Source organism: Cimex lectularius, unplaced genomic scaffold (assembly GCF_000648675.2).
Source record: "Cimex lectularius strain Harlan isolate CLEC.00 unplaced genomic scaffold, Clec_2.1 scaffold110, whole genome shotgun sequence".
In the NCBI taxonomy this organism is placed as follows: domain Eukaryota; kingdom Metazoa; phylum Arthropoda; class Insecta; order Hemiptera; family Cimicidae; genus Cimex; species Cimex lectularius.
The window spans coordinates 1,506,009-1,530,955 of NW_019392697.1; the positions used below are offsets into that span (position 1 = coordinate 1,506,009).

Genomic DNA, 24,947 nt, shown 5'->3' on the forward strand with positions numbered 1-24,947 from the left:
CGGGCGGACCGAGCAACTTGCGACAGATGGCCGCGTTTTCCCTCTTCTTTACTAATTTTCCCGCCAACCCATTTTGCACCTGTTCACACCCTCAGCGTGTGAATTGTAAAATAATCCGTCCCAAAACCAAAACATCCCACACTAAATGAACGCTTCCCTAACAACAGCATTTTTAACAACAACGACAACATTACACGTAAGACATTTCCTAACAGATATATACACTATTAAATATGATATCGAAATATTGTACATTGAAAACATAATTCAGGCAAATGTTAAAAAATTTTGGGGTTATATAAATTCCACGAAAAAGTCTTCTTCTATGCCCTCCCATATGTAGGTATGATAATGATTCTTCTGATGGATCCATTAATGCTAATTACTTTGCCCAGCACTTTTAAAAAGTTTACGAAAGCAACTGTCGATTCTAATTCTCGTTCTTCCACCACTTCCACCCTCTATTCGCACAAATATTTATTACCATAAATGGCAGGGCATAAGCACAAGTACCCCTAAAAATATTGAGGACTCTGGGGTAATAAAAATGTAATTTATTAACGTAAATAGTTTATCCGCAATTACCTCGACGAATATTGACTACTCTGGGGCAGTGTGGATGTAATTTATTAGCGTGAATGGAGGAGCTTATCCTCAATTACCCCGAGGAATATTGAGTACTCCGGGGGTAGTGTGAATGTAATTTATTATTGTAAATGGCAGGGTTTAACCACAAGTACCCCGAGGAATATTGAGTACTGTGGGGGCAGTGTGGATGTCATTTATCAGCGTGAATGCAGGAGCTTATCCCCAATTACCCAGAGGAATATCGAGTACTTTGGGGTAGTGAGAATGATATTGGTGTGTTTGTAATTTATTAGCGTGAATGACAGGTTTTAACCACAATTACCTCGAAGAATGTCGAATACTCTGGGGTCGTGTGAATGAATGTGTGAATGTAATTATTATCGTGATGGAGGGCTTATCGACAAGTACCAGACGAATGTTGAGTACTCTGTGGCAGTGTGGATGTAATTTATTAGCGTGAATGGAAGAGCTTATTCCCAATTACCCAGAGGAATATCGAGTTCTTTGGGGTAGTGAGAATGATATTGGTGTGTTTGTAATTTATTAGCGTGAATGGCAGGGTTTAACCACAATTACCTCCAGGAATGTCGAATGCTCTGGGGTCGTGTGAATGAATGTGTGAATGTAATTTATTATCGTGATGGAGGAATATCGAGTACTTTGGGGTAGTGAGAATGATATTGGTGTGTTTGTAATGTATTAGTGTGAATGGCAGGGTTTATCCTCACTTACCCCTAGGAATATTGAGTACTCTGTGGCAGTGTGGGTGTAATTTATTAGCGTGAATAGCAGGGTTTAACCACAATTACCCCTTGGAATATTCAGTACTCTGGGATAGTGTGAATGTTTCACACTTTCATTCAACACCAATATGACACCACAAGAAGAGCACGACACGTTATGCTCTGAAGATGACCAGAATAAAGGTCGTAACGCGGCAAAAAAATAAAAAAATGTTTTTTTTTGCTAAACTAACTCTTTCTTGACCGCTCCTCACGACAACAACAAATTAGTAATTTATTAGCGTGAATGGCACGGTTTAACCGCAATTACCTCTAGGAATATTGAGTACTCTGAGTAGGGTGAATGTAATTTATTAGCGTGAATGGAGGCTTTTATCCTCAATTACCCCGAGGAATATAGAGTATTTTGGGGTAATGAGAATGATATTGGTATGTTTCTAATTTATTAGCGTGAAAAGAGGAGCTTATCCTCAATTACCCCTAGTAATGTTGAGTACTCTGAGGTAGGGTGCACGTAATTTATTAGCGTGAATGGCATAAGTAGACAAAATTTTAATCTTATTCCACAAATTGGACTACAATGGGAAAAAAGTCGTCCAAAAGGTTCATCATTTTGTACCATAACCACACGCAAATATAAAACTTCCCGAAAAAGTGTCGTGTTTTGACCGTCTTTTAACTTTTTTTTTATTTTTTATTTATTTATTTAATCAAATAATTCAATAAATCATTTTTAAAAAAGACCAATCGATTTATTTTTGGATATGGGTGAAACATCAGCTGACCATCTCTTCGCCAAAATGCAGTCTTCTGTCCGCTCTCCCGCCAATCCAATACAAATTTGAATAGTTGTCGATTGCCACCAAGGAGGGCACATACTATTTTGAAAACGTGGTGAGCTTTTTTTTAACATTTCTCTTTCTTCTCATTTTATGCAGGCAGGTTTAGGCGATGCTCCTTCATTAATTTGAAACATTTGGCTTTATGTCGAAGGTCTTCGTTTTTTGAGCATAGAGTTGGATAGCATGGATCTCATCTTGCAGATAGTAGGAACCATAACCCTACATAAACACAAGTATCATATTTGCAGTACTTTTTTTGAAACCACCTCTGCCTTCGTGGTCTACACTGCATGCACCATCTATCACCAGAAACGCCCTAAAAACAGACCTATGTAAGAAGAAGGCATACCAGCAGTTGATCTGTGCATGTAACATCCCCAGCCCAGACCACACAAGCAGCTTCTGTGTGATGAATCTAATAGCCTAGTCGCATATGCAACTCGATGTAATTGATTCTGGCCTGCTGCATTGCCATAATCAGCTCAACAATTCGTATACCAATTACCCAAAAGCCTGAGCTGCATTTGCTGACGTACTATCACAACTTCTATTGTTCCTAGTAGTAGATAACAGAACTTAATGTCGGCTGCCATACTATAGGTGATGCATAACACCTGATGATAATTGAGTAATTTGATGACACTGTCAATTCAGTTGCAAAACCCTTCAAACATTGTAGAAAGATGGCATGAGAAAATTGGTTTAAACCTTAAGAAAACAACTCTCACACCCTTCATAAAAAGAAGGAAGCTAAATCTAAAAGCACTCACACTAAAATATGAAGCTCTAACCAATGAAATCAAGTACCAATACTAAATGACATAATACATAATCCCATGCACTATGTAAGCATTGATCAGACATTATCCAGCAAAAAATGAGGAATAAACCCCAGGGCGATATATTTGTTATATGCCACAATGGTCAGACCTTTATTTAGAAATCGTGAGATGCGGTCTGGTGTGATGTAGGTTTCAGAAAAACATTTTCTTTATCGTGCCAACGTTTCGATCTTTATTGAGATCATCTTCAGGGCCTGGGATTTACAAACATTGTTTACATATTTCAATTAAATTTTGGATGTGGAAAAGTGAATTTATACAATGCAAAATATACTTTATATATTCAATCAAAATATTTCTACTCACTCAAAGTGTTTTTTCTCTCTTCTGTGTAATTGTGTCATTCTTGCGTGTCGTGTCGAGAGTGCCAGTGAGATTTTGCTATTTTGTGTTTATATACGTTGGATTTTGAAGGGGTGGGGAAGGATGTCGGTATAGAAAAGACATTTTTGTATAAGGCTTCTTTGAGGTGAAAGGAGCCAACGAAGGGAAAAAATGTGTTGGTAATGGTTCGGCCAGATTATCCTTTCAGGAGTATATAGAAAGGGATAAATAGGAAAAGGAAAGCTGAATTGTTGGGAAATTAGACTATGTGAAAAATATTTGATGTGTGGAATGTAATGTGATGATATAGGTATGTTATCTGTATTGAATGTGATTAATGATATTGGCGTAGCTGCGACTGAGTTTAAATGTATCTGTTATGTAATTGATGCTGTGTTTGTTTCGGTTGATATAATCCATTTCTAAGAAATTACGTTTATATTTGTTTTGTTCTGTATGTAATATTTTTGGATTTTTGAAGTCGAAATTGTGTTGGTGTTCAAAATGGTGGGTAGCAAGTGCTGTAGGATTTTGCTTGGGTTTTTTTGCAATCATAGATATGTTGCTTTACTCTCTTGTCTAGATATTGGGATGTAAGACCGATGTAAGTTGCTAGACAGTTTAAACAGTTGATCTTGTAGATTACGTCAGATTTATTTGTTATTGGTGTGGGATCTTTAATTTTGTAAAAAAGTGTTTGAATTGTTTTATAATTTTTGAAAGCTATTTTGAAGTTATCAGACAGGAGAAATGTGTTTAATTTGTGTGATAGGCCTTGGATAAATGGTATGGAAATGTATGCTGGTTTGTTTGTATTCGATAGATTTAATGTAGTATTATTAGTAATAGTGGATGGTGTTAGTGTTGAGTTGTAATTGTTGATTTTTCTGTTAATTATGTGTTTAGGTCAAAATGGTCAGACCATTGGTTACATATGATCTAGTATGGTGGACAAAAACACTTCATGAGAAAACACCAAACAAACAGCAAAGTCTATAAAGACTAGTGTGTTATAACACAATAGTGGCAATGCATTCTTCTCTCTCAACAGAATGTAAACTGCACTCGTCTCCTATCCTTACACATTTATGTTCCAAACATAAAAGACTGCCAACAAATTGAGGTGCATTCAATCCAATTTTGTGCACAAGAGTTGACAATGAATAAAGTGAAAGTTTAGATAGTCAGGCCAATAAAAACTTTAAGATTTTGGCTCCCAATTGGTCTAGGAGTCATGCTGCATTGGGTCACTTATAGGGCCTGTCTCGAGTTTTAGAAGGAACTCACTAAAGATGGTGCAAAATGCATTTGAGTAGTTCAACAAAGCTGTGAGTGAAGACAGGCCCAATGCTGGTTCAGCATGAACTCACCGACTCACAGACCAACACCAAGAAGGTATGGTCACGGGCAAACTCTTTATGGTCTTCCTGTTGGTGGTATCCTTTATATTTTCTTCCTCTGGAACTGCATGGCACCATTTATGACCCCCTTTAAGTTTATTATGTTTGTTAACACTCCAGGCTCTTGGATAGATTTGCCAAGCTGTCAGACGGGAATTCAAAGCGTTCCTTAAAAATGGCTTTTTTCCCTGCTGGTTAAAACTGGCTTACCTGGTTTTTTTTTTCTTAAGATTTTTCATTCTTAAAATAACTGCGGGTTCAGAATACATCAAACAACTAGGACCCATTACAAAATTTACATAGATAGTAACAACGAGCTGGGTTTCATAACTTGGTGCTCTTGCAAGGAAAGGGGCTACTATACCGGTGATATGTCCCGAGCCTTGTGGTATGGAGATTCACACCGCAATGAGTACCTTAGACAAAATGAAAATTATTAAACAATGGGCAAAAGCAATCCAAGAACCTTCTATCAAATTTTGGAAGGAAAGAAACAATAGAATCATCTTAGCATCAAATGAACAAACTTTGAATCCTGACAGGATTCTTAACAGAACACTGCAGACTGAATGGGCTACTGAAGAAGAATGGTATATCCCAACACGGCAGGGGCAAATTCTGCAAACAAGCATATAGACCAACACACCTACTAATAAACCGTAGCGACCCATTTGCCCACAGGAGGAAGAGTTTTGGGATGTACACTGTAACCCAATTTAGAAGAAATTCATTGTTCCCAAACTCTGAGATAAAAGTATGTCCAGTGAGCTTAGAGGTATCAATAGTGACACCGACCCGTCCCCGATAAAGCCCCGTGGCCACCTCTGCTCTGGTTGTGGCTGTGCCACTGGCTCAAGGCTTACCAATTAAAATAAATTTCACATTGTACTCATATAAAAATATATTTCAACAATTGATTACACTTTGAAAACACAGATAACAAGAATAACATTATAATTTTGATTCAGTCAGCCACGCGAATGTTTGAGGTTTCCTGTCCGCAGAAGGATTGATCATTACATTTATCATAGTCGGCCCTTCTTTATTCTATAACATATATCAATAAATTTAAAGATCAGATTTAACATAACTCATAAAATTTAAAATAATAATATAAGAAAAACAATTGCACAACACATAAACCGAATTATTTACAACATATCCAGATAAATAATGTATTAATTTATCTGTATTAGTTCAACTTTACACACACTTTACACTTAAACTTTCTTCCCTCAGAAAACAATTAATTTATTATCAATTAAAATAGTAAACATTTAGTTTTATGAAAAATCAATGCTTGGAAATAGTACAGTTAATTAAGGTTTTTAGTTGAGAAAAAAAGTCAATGGCATGAGCGGGATTCGAACCCACGATCTTCAGCTTGATACGCTGCTGCTCTACCACTTGAGCTATCGTGACCTCGATCCACTCAGACACCAACTTCCCATCTCAACCGCACCTTTTGAATTTTCCCTCCTTTTTGCCATTTTTCAAAATTTGAATTTTTTTGAAATTTGAAAAATGGCAAAAAGGAGGGAAAATTCAAATGGTGGGGTTGAGATGGGAAGTTGGTGTCTGAGTGGATCGAAGTCACGATAGCTCAAGTGGTAGAGCAGCGGCGTATCAAGCCGAAGATCGTGGGTTCGAATCCCGCTCGTGCCNCTCCTTTTTGCCATTTTTCAAATGTCGTGTAATCGGGTTGAATTCTCGACGACAAATGAAATGGCCACGGAGAGCTTTAGTGAAGTATACTTCATTTTTAATCATTAAATTCACTAATTTCATGGTCTGCTTGACCAATTAATATATTACAATTAATTAAGGTTTTTATCCCGCTCATGCCATTGACTTTTTTATCTCAACTAAAAACCTTAAATTGGGGTTAAATTCACCCTGTATGTACAGATTAAGCTTAACCTGCATGAGGTTTTGCCAGTTTTCGGTCAGACCTTTGTTTTATTCATCTAGGTCCAGGGGATGTCTTCGACTAGGTCATTTCAGCCCCCAAAACTTGTACTTTTTAAACTTAGATACACCCACACTCACACCCGTTCTCAAATATAATTTTTCCTATACTCAATTAGGGATGGAGTACTCGACATTCTTCCATTGTCTTTCTACCACTACACATTCACACTAATAAATACATTCAATCTAAAAACACAACAAAGAAATACAAAAATGTGACATTTATCAAGCACTAAATACAATAAAGCAGTCGTTTCCTCCAAACAGGTTGGTTAAGTTTAAGTCTTACTTTATTATTATTTTTTTATGAGTGTTCGCAACAGCAGAGGTTATCTCAACCCTCAGGGTGCCGGTGTTTTTGAAAAAAAAAAAGCCCATTTTTATATGTTGGGTTCGAACCCGGGACCTTTACCTTACAGTGATGAGTGCTGTGTCAATACCTGAACCGTTGCGGCCACCGATGCCCTAATTCTTACTTGCTCTCTTTATGGGCTAAGGACATCTACCCAGATAATGTTTAAATGAAACTTTAAATTTCAAGATAAACATTTCAATTATGTCAATTCCAAGTTCTTATTAAACACCAATTAAAATTATTGTTTTCAGTTCATCCAAATTCCTACTGTTCTCCTTTGAAAAAACGCTTCAGTCATGGCTTGTACAACTTTCATCCAAAGAAGGTTTATGTCTAAAATTCGATACAAGATAAATTTGGCACTTTTAGGAGCTGCGGGCAGGATAGGGCAACCACTTGCTCTTATCTACAAATTGAGCAATTACATCAACAAACTTTCTTTGTACGACGTGAACCCTGTATATGAGATCGCCAAAGATTTGAGTCATATCGACACATCTTCAACGGTCCTGCCTTTTGAAAAAGACCAATTAGGACATTGCTTAGTAGGAGCGGACGTCGTCACTATAGTTGCTGGAAGTGCGCCAAAACCAGGAATGACCAGTGAAGAATTATTTTTCACCAATGCGTGCGTTATAAAACAACTTGCTGAAGAATGCGCGAACTATTGTCCAAAAGCTTTCGTCATGATCGTTACCAATCCAGTCAACACTCTTGTCCCACTCTTCTCGGATGTTTATAAAAAATACAATGTATACGATCCCAAGAAAATTTTTGGCATTACAAAGCTGAATGTAGTCCGTGCTAAAACTTTCATCGCCGAGATGACAGGAACAAGCACACAAGATGTCAAAATCGACGTTATCGGAGGTCACACGCCGTCGACGATTATACCCGTCCTTTCCCGGTCAGTTCCTTCACTCGAATGTTTTCCAACTTCTGACATAATGAACTTGGCGAAGAAAATACAGGAAGGAGATGCTGATATCATAAAGGCAAAAGAGAACAACGGCTACGCTACGCTCTCAGCTGCACATGCTGTTGCTGAATTTACGTTTTCACTTTGTAAGGCAATAAATAATGAACAAGTCTTGGAAAATGCCTACGTGGCTTCGACTATGACCGATTCTCCATATTTTGCACTGCCTGTGCTTCTCGGGCCGCAAGGTATTGTTAAAATATATGGACTAGGTATATTGTCGGATTACGAGAGAAAATTAACTTCAAAAATTGATGAGAAATTGAGAAACGAACTGTTTGAAATGTCATTATACACTAGAGGAATAAAACAATAAAAACAGATCAAAAACTCATCCTGTTTTCGTATAATTTAAATTAATTTTTCTCATATTCAAGTGGTGGCCAAGTGGTTAGGGTGTCTGACTCATATTTGCCACACTAATGTTTCTGGGTTCGAATCCCAGAGTAGTGCATGGCTTTTTAATTAAAAATTAACATGGAGACCACAGTGGTCAAGTGGTTAGGATGTCCCACTTGTATTTGCTATGCTAATTGTTCTGGGTTCAAAGCCCATATTAGTTTTTAATTAAAAATTAATATGGGAAAAGTATTGTAAAGCGGTTTGGCCCTCACAGGAATGATTTTTACTTTTATTTATTTTACTTTACTTGCATTTGTAGACAATTTTTAAAAAATGTATATATATATTCACCTGGAAGCCTTCTTTAAGGGCATTCTGCAACTCATCTATAGTCGTGCAGAAAAATCCTTTCCCGCCACAAATTGTAGAAATCATTTCATAATGCGTGTTTGGAGAAAGACTTGAAGGTGGCAACCTAAAAAATTGCAAATTTTTCCATTTGGTCTCTTCTGAAAGGGAAATTTTAATTCATACGTTTTCATCATGGGTCCTTCACTCAACAGTTCCTTCCAGAACTCTTCTGTGAACCCGCCGTAAATGCCGTTGTTGTTTACGATGACAATCACTATAGGCAGTTTGTATCTGCGAACCCAAAACGAATAAAATACATAATATCTTCATAGTTGAAGTAAAATACCTGAATATAGTCTCGACTTCCATCCCTGAAAAGCCAAAAGCGGAATCGCCTTCAACGCACAGGACCTGCGTTTTTGGAGAGTAGTCTCGGCACCAAGCTGCAGCTGCTATCGCAAACCCCAAACCGACCCCCATCGTACCAAAAGTGCCTAAAAATTCATCAATAGTGAAATCCCAGTAATGAATTTGTTTTAACAAAAGCAAACCTGCGTCAAGCCTTCGCCTGGGAAAATTGTTAATTAATATTCCTCTCCCAATATCCATTGTGTTTGCTCCTTCGCTCACAATGAAACAGCCTAAAACAATTATAAATAAATACATTTATTAAAAAATAAATTAAAAATCAAAAAAGAGCTTACCTTTAGGAACAAGTTGTTGCATATGGTGAAAAACTGTATAATAATTCAAAGGAACAGAAATATCCTTTGCCATCGCCTTCAAGAACATATTAATAAGTTTAAAACAAACTATAAACCAAAAAATATGCAACAACCAAGATTTTATTTAATTTATTTATTTATTTTGTATAGTCACAGTACTAACAGTAAGTAAGGCCAGGGCTGCCATGACAAAGCAGCTGACACCCAGTGAAGGATTAAAGGACAAGGTCTCAGAGGCCATCATCGATTAAGGCGATGTGGTGGGTTCTCAGGGTGGAAATGCAGGGAAGGCTCAATCAATTAGAAGGCTCAATAGCTTAGGATGTATTGAGAAGTTAGTGTGAAATTTTAGATATCGGAAAAGGATCAGCTCACTGACAAAAGGTATGTTGAGGATAGTGAATTTACTGACATATTAAGTAGCTTTGTCCATTTGTCTGAGGACTTTTAAAGTACAACCCTTTTTAACAAAATGATGGAGGCATTTCCGATAATGCTATTTTTTGAATAATTAATGCAGGCTGTTGTCACGTGGTGAAAAGTGTAAAAAACATAATTTCCAATTAAAATCAAATGATTCATGTGTTGTGTACACAAATATGAAATATACTTTAGCCAAAATTTAACCAGTGAAAAAGAGCTTCATTAATTTTTTCATGAGCTAGCTTCTTGCCTTGCAGTTGAACATTTTACAACTGTATTCATGAAACAATTAATTAAGGTTTTTAGTTGAGATAAAAAAAGTCAATGGCACGAGCGGGATTTGAACCCACGACTTCGGCTAGATACGCCGCTGCTCTACAACGAGCTATCGTGACCTCGATCCCCTCGGGCACTAACTTCCCATCTCAACCGCACCTTTTGAATTTTCCCTCCTTTTTGCCATTTTTCAGCGGACTACGAAATTAGTGAATTTAATGTATTCATGAAGTTTACATTAAGATTTTACCTACGTTGATATCTCAACAACATAATTTGCGGCTAAAATTTGCAATAACACCATTCTCACATATCATTTTTTACTGAAATTGTTTCACTTAACCCAGGTTTCTGTTAAGCTGAGTTCGATTAAAAAAAAAAGTTTTATTATTGGAAGGATTGGATGTGCTAAAACTTGGATAGCTTGGCAGAATCCCACAGTTCCATTCTGCCCAAAGTGGTTGCAGCAAAGTCTATAAGGTTACTTTAATTTTGAGAGATTTCAATCCTAGAAGTCTTCATATTTCTCCAAGGTGTCTGTTAAGTTACTGTCTCTTAGGTCTTATTGGGATGGGAATGAGTGGAGAGGGATCGAGTAGGATGGTTCGAATGGTGGGGAATCTGGACTGGATCTGCTCGTTGGCAAAAGGAATGTTGAGGTCTTTTTGGATAATGAGGTTAGTGACATAATAAGGTGATTTGACAATTTGTGTAAAACTTTCAATTGGAAGGAATGGATACGCTGGATAGTGGATGGCTTGGGAGTACCCGACAGTGCCACTCTGTATTTCCATATTGGCCTTAGGATAAGTAAAATCTTGTACAGTGTTAGTTTTGGTCTTAGAAGTCTTTATAGTAGTCCGTCTTGTATTAAGTTGTTTTTTAAGTCTTTTGTGGGGGTTCCACATCAGCTGCTGAAAAGGTATAGTCTTAAGTATTTGACTTGAGTGGAAATCGGTATCTCTGTTATTGATGTACAGTGGAGGGCAAGACTGGTTTTTCAATGCGTTCATTCACTTTTGTCCTCCATTTTTTGCCCCAGTGTCTGACTCAATACATTCTTGGATATTGGAAGTACCTTGGATAGGATTCGAGTTAGAGGACTGTGGTATTATCCACATAGGTGGTGATGATGATTAGGGATGGTATGATGTAGCACAATACAGATTAGGCTCCCTCTGTGGGATGCCGGCTTTTTAGAACTTGTTGCCACGCCATAACTCTGAAGCAGGTTAGATGGGATTTCAAGATAAGGTAATTAGGAGAGCGTGGGAAGTGTTTGATTTTAAGCAACATACCCACTATGTTTGCAAACCAGTGGCTTCTGCGCTCGTGTAACAGTTCGTGAACATTCGAGCATTGAAATGGCTGTTGGTTTTTGGGCGAACTCAAAGGGGAGTGCAGTAGGTTCGTGGACGACAGTGAGAAATTTTACAGTGTGTACCGCTCTTGTTATCTAACATCTCACTGTCCAATCTCCAAAAGCATGGAGTAGCCAGAAGAAAAATGTCTCGTTCTTATCAAGATGTGCCAAAAATACCTATTATTGTGGGATCTAATTTAGGTCTAGGATTTTAGGGGATTTGCACTCCCCAGGCACTGCAGCCTTCTGGCTTATTGTACCTTGGTCTAGGATTTTAGGTCCAACAGGAAGTCATGGTTAGCTCTCTTTTTATAGAAATTTGCTCGCCACTCGTATAATCTTCAGCGGATGAACATATATGCTGCACTAGCCACTATCTTGGACATGTTAATCCTTCATGTTCAGGTGAACACTGCATATATCTTGCAGAGCGATGGCCTCGTCTCCATTTGAAGTGGCTGCAGGATCGCGGAGCCCTACTGGTTCGCGAACATAGTGGTACGCAGCTTTATAAATTCCGGATATAAGGCACTATCAAAAGCAAATGCTACATCTTGGAACGCAATACACTTGGTTTTCTAGATCTGATGATGTCGAAAACTCTGAAACCTAGTATCGTGGTGGAACAAAATTAAGCATTAATTACCAGAACTGTGGAAATGTTTGTACTGCATTTCTGAATGAGTTTGGCCCACCAAGCAGAATTTTCATCGAAAGTCCAATTTTTTAAATTATCGTTCAACAACGACACTGCAACATTGACATCAGACTGTATAGCAACACCAGATAAAATGCTGTTGTTCAGTTCTTCCGCACATATATCAATCTGAGGAAACGAATATGTTAAAATATCATATATGCAAGTTGGAAATTTTTTACTACATCAACAGTACCTGAATAATAAATACATCTTTATTAAACCTGGGTGGACGTCCGAAATGCAGAATCCAATTGAGCCTCGCACCAAGTAGAAGGATGGTATCGGCTTCGAGGAGCGCCATGGTTCGTGCCTTGGCGACACTTCCACGATGTTCATCTGGCATTACGCCTTTTCCCATTGGAGTCGGAAGCCAAGGGAGGCGTGTATGATTAAGAAATTGAAAAATTTCATTTTCCGCCCTTGAATATGCAGCACCTGGAATTTAACAATAAAAAATCTTGGGAATACAGGGTGGTTTTGTCTAGCATGCCTTTTCCTACAATGACCAATGGTCGTTTTGATGCTTTTAGTTTAAAGCTTGCCCTTTCGATACATTTAGGATCTGGAAAAATACGTGGAGGCCTTGGGATCGGCTTAACTTCAATCAAATCACCCCTTCTGGTCTGGCTGGTCAATAAGTTTCCAGGGAAGTCTAAATAACTCACACCTAAAATATTTTCAAAGGAAAAAAATATTATTCTGGTTAAAAAAATTCAAACAAAAACATAACTTACCGGGTCTACCATACATTGTCAATCTCACAGCTTTTTCAACATGTTGCGGGATGAGGATGGCAGAGGCAGGACGCGCGGCGTATTTGCAGTAAGGCCTGCTCAACTCGACTTGCTGGCATTCCTGGAAGCCACCAATGCCTTCGTGGTCGACATTGCAAGCTCCTCCTATCACCAGGAGCGGCCTAAAAGCAGACAGTCACGAAAAGGTCTACTTTGTTAAGAAGAGGCATACCAGCAGTTGATCTGTGCGTTGGCCATGCCACCCAAGGCATGAATCAACCCCGGGCCGGACACGCATAAGCAGACAGCAGGCTTCTGTGTAATAAATCCGATAGCCTGGGCCGCATACGCAGCCGATTGTTCATTCCTCATCCCGATGTAGTTGATTCCGGCATGCTGCATCGCCATACTCAGCTCGACAACCGGTATACCAATTATACCAAAAGCATATTCTATCCCCTTTAAACATTTACTCAATATTAACGCACAAAAACAAAAAGTATTATTCAAAAATACCTGTTGCTTCAAAGATTCAGCCAGAATGGCGTTTCCATCTAGGATTTCCTCCGGATCTGACATTTTCTCCAGCTTTATTGATCCTTTGGATGTAGAATGATTTGCACTTTTGTAATAATTGGCCGGTTGTTGAAAAATAAAACGTACATTCCTTATCAGCGATTATTTACTTGTCAGACACTATCAGTGAGACCTGAATCTATTAATAAAGCAGACAGATTTTTGACAGTAAACAAATAAACCAACGCTTCCCCCCAACAACAGAGCATTTTTAAATAAATAACAAGAAAATGCCGTTATTTAACAACAATAGTTTTTTATTATGATAAAAAAACCGCCACAATCAGAAATATGCGAAACATTCACAAAATACTCAATTAATTATACACAATTATTTCGAAATGAAAAATTTGTGTCACAGGCGGGATTCGAACCCACGACTTTCTACTCAATACGCCGCTGCTCTACCACAACCACTTGAGCTACCGTGACTTCTCATTTCGACTACCCGATTTTACTCTAATTGTAAGCAAATCGCGGATTCATATAGAAACACTAGAAACAATAGAAGCTGATAAAATAATTAAAAATTTAGTATTCACAAAATACCTCAAATAAGTCAAATAACAATAATTCTAACATAACATTGTATGACAAAATTTGATTCTTTTTGTAGGATAGTTGGTAAAATTTCATTTTGCGTTAAATATATGAGATTGAGTGTATTTATTAGCTTGAATATTGGTATGATGGCTTGGGAAGCCATTGTCCATCCCTGCTGCACATATAAAAAAAAAGACAAAATAACTACAATAGATAAACTAGGTAGACTCCTTCAATGCTCAAACCATCTCCAAGAAAATTCTGTCACTTGTAAAACATCATAGGAAAGAAAGATCTGCCGCAATGAAAGAAAATTACACTTTAGCAACAGCTATAGATGAAAATTTTATGGTTGACCTTCATCCACCAAAAGTGATAGAATAGCAAAATTATCGATCTAATCTTCTTAGATTGCTGCTACCAAGAAAGAGAGTCGGATGGAACGCTATTTTTATCCTTTATCTCAGACTCATTTTTATTTTCCTTGGAGAGCAGATTCTCTGAGGATAACGCTCCGACATTCTCTCTTTTATCTCTGCATCCAACTCTGATGTTCAAGTTTTCAAGATGTTAGAAGAAAAGTCACAAAGCCCGATGATTTTTATGACTTGAGGAAGCTTCAATCTGAGGCTGAAATTTGGTACACCAATTAGAAAGAGAAAAGGATTGGCTATGAAGTGCTAAAAAAGTAGAAAATAATTCAAGAGGCATTCTCTTTTTTCCATCGTCAACAAAAAATCTTTACATTTACAGTTTTGTAAATCTCATGGTGTATCCATTTAATGAAAAATATATAAAAGTTCCCAAGAAACATGTAATAGTTTCATTTTTCATTCAAACTTGGCTATTATAATAATTCAAGAAAAAACGTTTAGTCTATAGAGGTCTATTTTGAGGCTAGCACTATATTTTTATTATATTTCATTTAGAATATTTTCTATTAAAAAGTGTAGCTAAGAGTTGAAAGTGCTTTAGTACGTAAAACATAAGAAGAAATTCAACCAATGAAACCGGGCTAATTAAATTTTTTTAACTAGTACGCACCATTGTGCTGTAGTTACAAAATGGGGTATACAATAGTTCTCAGAAATCGCAGTATATTACCCAAACATTACATCCACATCTACTCAAATGTTCAAGGAAAATAAGTACAAAGTCTTAAATATTTTTATTGATCTTATTAATATTTTTACACAAATTTTAACGCTCCCTAACATCGAATCAGGTGTGCTTGTAGAGCAGAATCCTTTTACAGCAGTCTTCACCAATAAGGTTAGCGTACTTCTGGATATCATTCTTTTCCTGCAGGCTGGGTCTCGTTCTGTGGTCATACTGCTTGTACTCCATGACCTGTCTTCTCCACAGAATCACAACCTGAATAACAGAAATTTGTCTCTAGATGTGAAATTAATAAAATTAATTTTTTTTGATATAATGATGCCAACACCACCAGCTTACAAATTGATTATCCTCTCAGAGAAGTTGAAGCTTACACTAAGGGTTTTTGGTTTAATGAATAATACACAATCCTGGTTAGTTGTTAAAATTAAATCAACAAATAATTCATATTCTATTAGGGGCTCAGTTTTAAGAATGTGTTTAATGTGTTAATATTGATGATTAATTAAAGCCAAGATTAAAGTTTCAATAAAATGTATTTGAACAGTAAAATGTCTGTGACAGTGAGTGAGAAGGGTTTTCTTCTATGTCTCAATGGTGAAGGCAGGAACAACTCATACAGACCTTCTCTGCATTCACATTTCCCGGTATCCCCTCCGGGTCCAAGTTGTTGAACCTGGAGTATTTTTCTTTTTTGATCTTTTCCAAGCACTCTTCGAGTGGGTGCCAGGTGTATTCCTCGGGGCAAAGAAGGTACGAAGGTCTGAACCTTCCTTTGTACCTCATTTTGGGGCATGTATCAATATAATAGCCCATATAATAGTTAGATACAGCTGAGCACTGTTTTGAGAGAGCTCTAACCAATTCAATCTCCCTAAAAAAAAATTTGTAAGTCGTGAAATTACAATTAATAAAATAAGTGACAAACCTAAGAGCTCCATAAGTTCCAAGTGAAAGATAGGAATAAGCTGGGTCGTAAAAGAAATAAACGGATGAAACACATTCTGGTAAAATATCAATTACACCTACTGCTATTAAAACACCGTTGAGCCAATACTGATGGTGAAATGATCCGAAACCACAACTTGGTGTTGTTCCATCACGATATGACTAAACAAATATAAAAAATATAAAAATATAATCGGTTTAAACACATTGAAACTTGCCTGTAGAGGGCTATCTACAAGAAATTGCTTGAAACTACTAAATGAACACTCGTCCTCTTTTTCTTTGTGGACGGCCATTTGATATTTAACGTACAGTTGCCAGGATTTGTTCAGCATATCGGGCGTTGATTCTGCAGGCACTAGGCGAAGCTGGAATATCAAATTACATAGGTGAAAAATTAAACTTAAATCTGTACAGGCGATAATTTTTTACGAGGTTGTGACTTACGATGAGAGTGTTTTTGAGGTCACCTTCAGCACTCTCCATGATAAAGTCCTCTAAAGTCTTTCCCTGTGAGTCAGAAGAATTAGTCGTGCTTGTCAACACTGACAAAACCGAGTCGCCTTGGTCCTCTAACTTTTTCATTTTTTTCTCCTGCCTCACGAGCTTCGCTTTTCTACACTGAGGCTTTGACGGATCTCTTCCAAGGCCTGGAAATAAAATTATGTGACTTGCTATGCAAAAAAGAGTCAATTAGAATACAAACCACTTCTAGTCTTTGAATCTACTGTAACAGTCTTTTCCGATTTATCTGATATTTCCGCTTTCGATTCTGTCACGACACCTAAATGAAGAACAATAAGAAAAAAATGTTTGGCCTTTATTGAATTATTTCACCTGAAGAATGATGTGTTCTCGAGGTGAAAGCATCACCGGATGTCGTCACAGTGGAAGTCAAGTCAGAGACTAAATTGAAAAACTACATTTCATTTTCAAACTTGCAGACTGGATATACGACTAAAGCAAGAATTACCAACTTGTGTCATCCCTATACGAGTTGACCCCCCGGACGTTACTCGAACACTTTCCAGATGCTCTTTTTAGCATTTTGCGTTCACTCAAATAACCTAAAAGAAAACAAATTTAGCTTATAAATTCATAAATTGAATTTATTTTTGGAGAATTACCGCTTGATGAATCTCTATCTCCGCACTCAGATGTGGGTGCTGTTCCTTCTCTTAAAAACTTAGTGACCCTTCTCAATATTTTTTTCTGCGATTTGGTAAGATTGAAGTTAACAGCATCACATCTAAACCATCAAATGATAACTCAATAAAGCTTTTAAAACATCTAACTTAAACCCTATAATTATAATTATCAGAGATGAAACGATTTCAGATTAATTTGCATTAATAAATAGTCCAAACATATCAATAAATTCCTGTTAAGCCATATAAGAATTAATAAGTTTCAATAGAATGGGGAGAAGCACTACAGAACAATCCTGATGTCTGTATTTATGTTTGGGGTTGCACAAATCCATTCTAAACTTCTTAGATTTGGTAAATGGAAAAAGCTGGTATAAAAATCTTAAACTTTAAGTACGAACATGCATTTCAAAAGAAGCTCAAAGAGTCATGAGGAATAAAGTGTGTTTAATCTTTCACTCAACTTTGCTTAATAGTACCCATAGAATAATAATTTGGATTATGGGTGGTGTTTAATGACCATTAGTCAATGATTATTCGGAGATTATGAGATGCAATCTGTTGTGATCTAGGTTTTAGAAAAACATTTTCTTTATCATGCCAATGTTTCAATCTTTATTGAGATTTACAAACATTGTTTGTAACAAATACATGTAAAATGTGAAAAAATGAATTTATACAATGATAGAAATTTTAGATTCAATCAAAGAATTTGTACTCACAGTGAGTGAGTGTGTGTGTTGCTTGAACAAGCTTTGGGCTTCAATCAACTGAAACTTTGGTGGCTGAATGAAAGAAAAACTAGAGAAATTGAAGGAAAAATTCAACAGAGGCTACATATGCTCAATTTATCTTTCTGATCTGGATGCAGGTAAACTGACAGATGATGTGAGTACGTATGTTGCTTGAACCTCCGGGCTTCAGTCATCTGACAGTTTGATGCCTGGATGAAAAAAAGAAAAAAGAAGAGAAAATGAAGGAAAACTTCAACAGTGGGTACATATGCTCAATTTATATTTCTACATTGGATTCAGGTAAAGTGACAGATTCACTGAGTGTGTATGTTGCTAGAACAACCTCCAGGCATCTGTCATCTGATAGTTTGACTTCAGCCTCCCTTTCCAGTACTAAAAGCAATAAGACTGATGATGCAGAATGAGCATAAATGGTATGGAATGGTAAAAAAGGATACTAGGAAACAAGGTTTGCGCTCCCCAGGCATTGCAGCCTTCTGGCTTATTGTACCTTCCTAGTTCCTTAGTTCATTGCAAAAGACTCAACCTTCTCCTTAGAAGTATCAGGTCATTGACTTTCGCTGCTGCAATTTGATTCCCTAAGTTTTTTCTGTACGTTAGGTTAAATCTCCATTGAGCTGTTGCTTCGCATTCGAAGATGATACGAGTGACTGTTTCCTCTTCCTTATTACATAATCTGCAAATGGAATCATCGCTGTATATACCCATGTTGTGTAGATGTTTTCTCGGATGCCAGTGACCGGTTAGTAGTCCTACCACTCCTCTGAGTTTGGCCCTTTCCAATTGCAGCAATTCTTTTGCCAGTTTTGGTGAGGGTTGTATCACCATAAGTTTACTATGCCTAGCACTGCTAAAGTTTATCCACTTCTCCTTTTGTCTTGTCTGGATCCATTCTGCGATGGAGGATTTTATATTTGTTTTTGTTATCCCAAGTATAGGTTCAGGTCTTCCTCGGGCCACACTGTCTGCTTTGTCATTACCCAAAATTCCCCTGTGCCCTGCCACCCAAGGTATCATCAGGTTGTTGTGTTTCCCACAGAGATTTTGGATGCGTTCACTGACTAATTTCAATGTGATTCTTGTACATGATAATGGTTTAATGGCTGCTTGGCTATCTGATCTTATGAGGATTTTTTTTTTTTGTGTGTAACCTCTTTTAAGATTTTCCAGGGCACAAGCATTGATGGCATGTATTTCTGCTTGAAAGACCGAAGTGTATTTCCGTAATGAGTTTGACTGCTCATGTTTTGGGCTTGAACAGAAAATGCCCAATCCGGTTCCTTTGTTTGTTTTGGAGCCATCTGTATACCATATCATTGTACCTGATACTCTCCTTTACGGTCTGTTGAGACTTTATAGGAAGTTGTGAAGAATGTTTCCGGGATTATATAGTCAGTCCACATTTCTAAAAATGGGTGGTTACCGATTTTGTTAATTATGGTTGTATGCCTGAATTGTTTAGTGCGTATTCAATTTGATTGTTTTTGGAGCCTAAATGAGCTTTTCCAAGCCTCTCCTTGTATAAATATTTCCGTGGAGTTAGTTTAGCAGAGTTCCTAGTGCACTTGTAGGGATTGTTCTCATTGCCCCTGCGATACGTATGTTTCCTAGTCTTTGTATGCTACCTAATGATTGAGTAGCTACTTTTTGTTGAGGGAACCAAAGGGTCCACCAGATCCATAGGTTATTTTGGATGTTATTACTGCCGTTTATATCCAATAGGCCATTTCCGGTTATTCCCCAAGATTTGCCTAGGGTTTTTCTTGTTGTCATTAGCGATATTTTACTTTTTGCTATAGTATGCTATAAAGAAAGAAGACTTATAGGAATCTTAAGATGTTATGTTGTTACAAACACATATTTTACGGTAGTGATGGAAATATGAACCATTATTTGCCACCAAATGTGTCAATGTCTCAAAAATATCAAACTTTGTTCTTGACACAAAAAAGAACTAGCGTTATAATTTCGAAATGTTCTACATTCAAGTCTAAAAATGTATCATTCAGGTTGAAAATGCTAAATTCAATTGGTAATATGCTCTCCTGATTCTTCCTCTCCTTTATAGTCCGTTGAGACTTTATAGGAAGTTGTGAAGAATGTTTCTGGGATCATATAATCAGTCCCCATTTGAAATAATGGGTGTCTGATTTTGTTGATTACGGTTGTATGCCCGAATTGTTTAGTTCCTTTCCAATTTAATTGTTTCTGGAGCCTAAGTGAGCCTTTCCTAGCCTCTCCTTGTATGAATATTTCCAATGGAGGTAGGTTTAGCAGAGTTACTAATGCATTTGGAGGGGTTGTTCTCATTGCCCCTGTGATACATAGGTTTGCTAGTCTGTATGCTGCCTAATGTTTTGGTAGCTACTTTTTGTTGAACTTCTGGTGGTACATATACTAAAATTGGAATGAGAAAAACTTAATCCTTACTTGATCGTGTAGAGAGGGCAGCAAGTGTTCCGCATAATCGGCTTGTAGCAGTACTTGCCGCTCCGCCGCCATCCTCGGTCAAGGAGATCCTGGTAGTTTCTCACCGATAAGCTGTGTGCCCACATGCCTGGAAGGAAGGAATAAAGTAGAAAACCCTTCTTGTAGAAAAAATTTTGAATTTCGAAAAATGAGTGAAATTTTTACAATGTGTAAATAAACATGTGTGCAAATTGGAAAAAAAAAGGCTTGTTTTTGTCAGGGTTTTCAATTCAATTTACCGTTTGTGACGCTGCCATCCTCAGATTTGCAATATCCGCAACGGTGGCGGTCGTCTTCAGGGAAGAATTCGACGATCGAATTCATCCTGAAACTTTCACGGTGGATGGCAAAGCTGTCAAGTCCAGATATTAGATAATGGACTTTCAGAGAAAGGAGGGGCTGTGACAGCCGTTGAGGTTATCATTTGAGAAGGTTTTAAAAATGTCAGCCCACATTCCGCCTCAGTAGATGGTCGTGTCATCATGGAATACCAGAATACATCAATTTTGTAATTAAAGGAGTTGGCCTTACTGCACTGACAGGCAAACAATTCTGCCCTTAATTTACTTCATTGCTTTCACCAATAAATATTTGTTTATGTTCTTTTAAATTGGGATATATAAATTAGAGATAAACACATTTATTAATTATTAATCCTTAACCCGAAACAAGGATAAAGGATTTTTCATTGTTTACTTTTTACGGAATTTAAAATTATCTCATTTGAATCCGCAAGCAATAAACTGTTTAGTTTTCATCTTTGTTTTCTTAATTTAAATTTTTAAATTTAAAAATGCAACTTGGTGCTGAGGATATTGCGCGTGGTGTGGCACTTTGATGATTGATGATGGACGTTCCATCGGCACTGCTAGACGTTTTCGAGAAACTGGGTTCTACCATAGAAGGCAAGGTTCTGGACACCCTAGGGTAACAGAACCACAGGATGACAGTTTTTTTGCGAAACCGGCACCTTACTGTTGCGATTCATCAGCTCCAAGGTCCAAATTTCTGAACGCACTACTCGAAGAAGATTAACTCTGTATGGACTGATGGTTTTTCATCCCGTAAGAGGACCAGAATTGACCAGAACACACAGAGTTGCACGGCTCCCATTTGCTCGAGAACACAACCATTAGTCTTCGGACGATACAACAAGCTGTATGTTTTACAGATGAGTGTATATTTGCTCTACGATCTCCAGATGGGCGTGAAAGAGTGTAGAGAAGGCGAAAAGAAAGGTACGAAGTTCGTAATTTTAACCAGAGCCAACCATTTCCACGTAGTTCAGTGATGGTGTTGGGAATTTAAATGGAGAATCGCACAGAGTTGGTTGTTGTTCGTGGAGGGCCTTTGACGCCACTCACTATGTGGATGAAATCGTTACCCAAAATTCTTTTGTGTCCTGGTACCCAAGATATAATCAGGTTACTGTTAAACACCACCATTCGTCGCATAGCAAGAACTGGCATCACAGGTATAATCCAATTATATCGAATAATCGGTTAGATTTTCTAATTTACCGATTATATGCAAAATACCGGGGTTTTTAGGAAAGGTTTGACGCATTTTTATTCGATTCAACACATGTACTGCTGATGCAGGTTCGTGAGAGAGACCGGTTTACAGTAGTGTCATTTCTGATCTTTCACTGGTTCTGATCGACAAAGAACAAAAACTTGTATTTATATTAATTATAATATATTATTTTATTAGTATCCTTGAATTTGAAACTCTTTTTGTACTTGCTTCCTTCCCACTTGATTATTATCAAGTACTCAGTTATCCTTGGTTTTAATCCTTCGCCGAGTTTTATTTTATAATACAAGTTCTTAACTTTTTATATTATTACGTTACCACTCCTATGGATGAACTAAAGACGAAATCTCTTGAGAATTAAAATTGCAAGAATTGTGCAACAAAGGATCAGGTTTGTGCCGGCCGATTACTTTTACTGGTTATCTATCTCCTTGGCCTCCTCCGGCCTTCCCTTGCAACTGCGAAGTGACAAAAAGCTTTTTTTCTCTTGGACATAAAAGCATCTGACGATATTTTTACCATTTTGGTGTTTTCGCGAAAGCTGATAGCTTTTTGCAATACAAACACAGTCAGGATATCTTTATAAACAAAAACATCGAGAGCCGTCGGTTTCTTATAAAAGGAAACTTTACTATTTATACTTAACTTTATACTTTATTGCACTGTTAATTACGATTATAGTTTAAATAAAGTACAATTTCTTTGTTGAGATTTTTTTCTTAGGTCTTATCGCATGAAAACATTAAATCCTTCATTTCGGCTTACACGATTGTTTATATTTGTTTCATAGATTAATCCTTTAATCGATTATTTTCTTTGCATTTTAATTAAAATCTGAAGTGGGCCAACCACTGTTGATAAGGTGTGAATTTCTTGTTCCAGACGTTTTAAACTCGAAACGATATGGTGCTAGTCGGCGTCTTGCTTCACCCACCTTATAGTCTTGACGTATTACCAATTAACTTTAGCATTTTCAACCTGAATGGTACATTTTTAGACATGAATGTAGAACATTTGGAAATTATAACGCTAGTTCTTTTTTGTGTCAAGAACGAAGTTTGATATTTTTGAGACATGGACGCATTTGATGACAAATAATGGTTCATATTTTCATCACTACCGTAAAATATGTGTTTGTAACAACATAATATCTTAAGATTCCTATAAGTCTTCTTTCTTTATAGCGTACTATAGCAAAAAGTAAAATAACGCTAATTACAAGAAGAATCCTAGGCAAATCTTGGGGAATAACTGGAAATGACCTATTGGTTATACACGGCAGTAATAACATCCAAAATAACCTATGGATCTGGTGGACCAAAGCTCAACAAAGAGTAGCTACTCAATCATTAGGCAGCATACAAAGACTAGGAAACTTACTTATCACAGGGACAATGAGAACAACCTCTACAAGTGCACTAGGAACTCTGCTAAACTAACTCCACGGAAATATTTATAAAAGGATAGGCTTGGAAAAGCTTTAGGCTCCAAAAACAATCAAATTGAATACGAACTAAACAATTCGGGCATACAACCATAATTAACAAAATCGGAGACCCATTTTTAGAAATTGAGACTGACTTGTTCGGGTTGAAGTTGATCTTATTTTCTGTTGACCAGTTTTCAACTACGAATATACATTAACTGTATACCCAGCAAAATGTCACGGGAGCTAGTCATCAGGAGCAGGTCATCAGCGAAGGCGACCAGTTTTACTTTAGATGAAAATTTCAATTTTAGAACTGAGTCGAACATTTCCAAAAGCCGGGTCCAGAGCTCGATTCTTGAGGGCAACCTTTTCCTTCCATTTTTTGGATTTGGATAATCTAATCTGGATAAATCTCACTTTACCTTCCTTGAATAGAGTTTGTCTGTATGTACATAGACCGGATGGGGAAGGAAGGCATCTTCCAACAGAAAACTGTTTCTCGATATTGCTATGCTTGGACAACACAATTAACAATGCGTGATGTCGGGGGCGTCGGTGGCCGCAAGGTTTAGTCGTTGACACGGCGCTCATCACTGTAAGGTAAATGTCCCGGGTTCGAATCCAGCGGCCCTGCACCCGACATACTTACACATGGGATTTTTTTCAAAAACACCGGCACCCTGAAAAAAAAGCGTGATGTTTCTCAGCTCGACCCTCGTATTTGGTTATGAGCAAGCCAGCCTAGAGCCAGGACCAAGACGGATAATCTCCCACATATTTATATAAGTAAACAGGATAATCCTTAAATTTGTTTTGTATTAAGTGATAATTGTCAATAAAATCTTTTTTTTACCATAGTCTTATTTATTTATTTTTTTAATTCACTCTAAGAAGTTTACATTGAAATCTGGTAGAGTATTTCTTACTTATTGTGTAACCTTGCAACCGCCGATACTAATTGGCATGCTTTTGCATAATTACAAGTTTAAAGAAAAACTACGACTTGGAATCCCTGAAACTGAAAAAAAATGTTGAACGCCGCGTATTAAAGGACATAAATTAAGAAAAAGAAAAATTATAATGTATTTGCGCCGTTATTCACTTAGTAACATGTTGGCCTTCATTTCTTTCTGGCGAACTTTAAATAATAATATAATTAAACACACATACACACAGATTAATATAGGACTTTTTAAAATTATTCAGCTATGATTATAAGCCGTTAAATTCAAGCTTTCCTTTATAAAAAGAAGACGTCACGATTTAGGAATTTTATATCAAATCTTGGTTATTTCACACTGATTTACATTTATCATAAGACGTGTCATTCCGCTTCGTTAAGGAGAAAAAAAACCACATTTCTTCATTTTCAATAATGTATGTGACTGTCGGGTAATCAGCGCTGATGTGCACAACTGCCCCCACAACTAGTTTTTTTTCCCTGTCGCATTCTAATCAATTTCCAA

At 37.2% G+C, this 24,947-nt stretch overlaps 2 protein-coding genes and 1 pseudogene across 3 annotated transcripts; 1 reads left to right on the top strand and 2 right to left on the bottom strand.

The window, feature by feature from the left end:
• Positions 1-2,093: 2,093 nt before the first annotated feature.
• On the top strand, positions 2,094-8,378 carry LOC106674219 (annotated as a pseudogene).
• Positions 5,616-13,750, bottom strand: LOC106674218 (2-hydroxyacyl-CoA lyase 1). The gene is made up of 12 exons (XM_014406827.2): positions 13,475-13,750; positions 13,191-13,417; positions 12,959-13,140; positions 12,715-12,891; positions 12,418-12,659; positions 12,171-12,350; positions 9,442-9,517; positions 9,289-9,378; positions 9,084-9,231; positions 8,921-9,028; positions 8,738-8,861; positions 5,616-5,786 (listed from the first exon to the last, which is right to left on the bottom strand). Exons 1-12 carry the CDS (start codon positions 13,535-13,537, stop codon positions 5,691-5,693), a joined length of 1,713 nt encoding a protein of 570 aa, XP_014262313.1. The 5' UTR covers positions 13,538-13,750; the 3' UTR covers positions 5,616-5,690.
• Positions 13,751-15,235: 1,485 nt separating this feature from the next.
• LOC106674229 (arginyl-tRNA--protein transferase 1) lies at positions 15,236-20,933 on the bottom strand. Of its 2 annotated transcripts, none has more exons than XM_014406844.2 (11): positions 20,756-20,932; positions 20,478-20,604; positions 17,272-17,393; positions 17,122-17,211; positions 16,982-17,050; positions 16,851-16,928; positions 16,592-16,794; positions 16,363-16,512; positions 16,125-16,306; positions 15,821-16,070; positions 15,236-15,451 (listed from the first exon to the last, which is right to left on the bottom strand). In XM_014406844.2, the coding sequence occupies exons 1-11, from the start codon at positions 20,838-20,840 to the stop codon at positions 15,299-15,301; spliced, it is 1,509 nt and encodes a 502-aa protein (XP_014262330.1). In that variant the 5' UTR covers positions 20,841-20,932; the 3' UTR covers positions 15,236-15,298. The 2 variants fall into 2 exon arrangements, with proteins under 2 accessions (XP_014262330.1, XP_014262331.1); XM_014406845.2 differs by lacking the exon at positions 15,236-15,451 and having other exon boundaries at positions 15,714-16,070; positions 16,125-16,164; positions 16,226-16,306; positions 20,756-20,933.
• Positions 20,934-24,947: the final 4,014 nt, after the last annotated feature.

Bases quoted from the DNA above. Each gene is read 5' to 3' on its own strand.
- LOC106674218 (XM_014406827.2), bottom strand. From the start codon at position 13,537: ATGTCAGATCCGGAGGAAATCCTAGATGGAAACGCCATTCTGGCTGAA. The intron at 12,660-12,714 runs GCATGCTAGACA...GTTAAATTCCAG, and splicing joins ATTGGTCATTGTAGGAAAAG to GTGCTGCATATTCAAGGGCG. The intron at 9,518-12,170 runs GTAATTAATGCT...ATGTTCTTGAAG, and splicing joins CAAACATTTCCACAGTTCTG to GCGATGGCAAAGGATATTTC.
- LOC106674229 (XM_014406844.2), bottom strand. From the start codon at position 20,840: ATGAATTCGATCGTCGAATTCTTCCCTGAAGACGACCGCCACCGTTGC. The intron at 16,929-16,981 runs GTGAAATAATTC...TTCTTCATTTAG, and splicing joins GAGAACACATCATTCTTCAG to GTGTCGTGACAGAATCGAAA. The intron at 16,071-16,124 runs GTTTGTCACTTA...ATTTTTTTTTAG, and splicing joins GGAACTTATGGAGCTCTTAG to GGAGATTGAATTGGTTAGAG.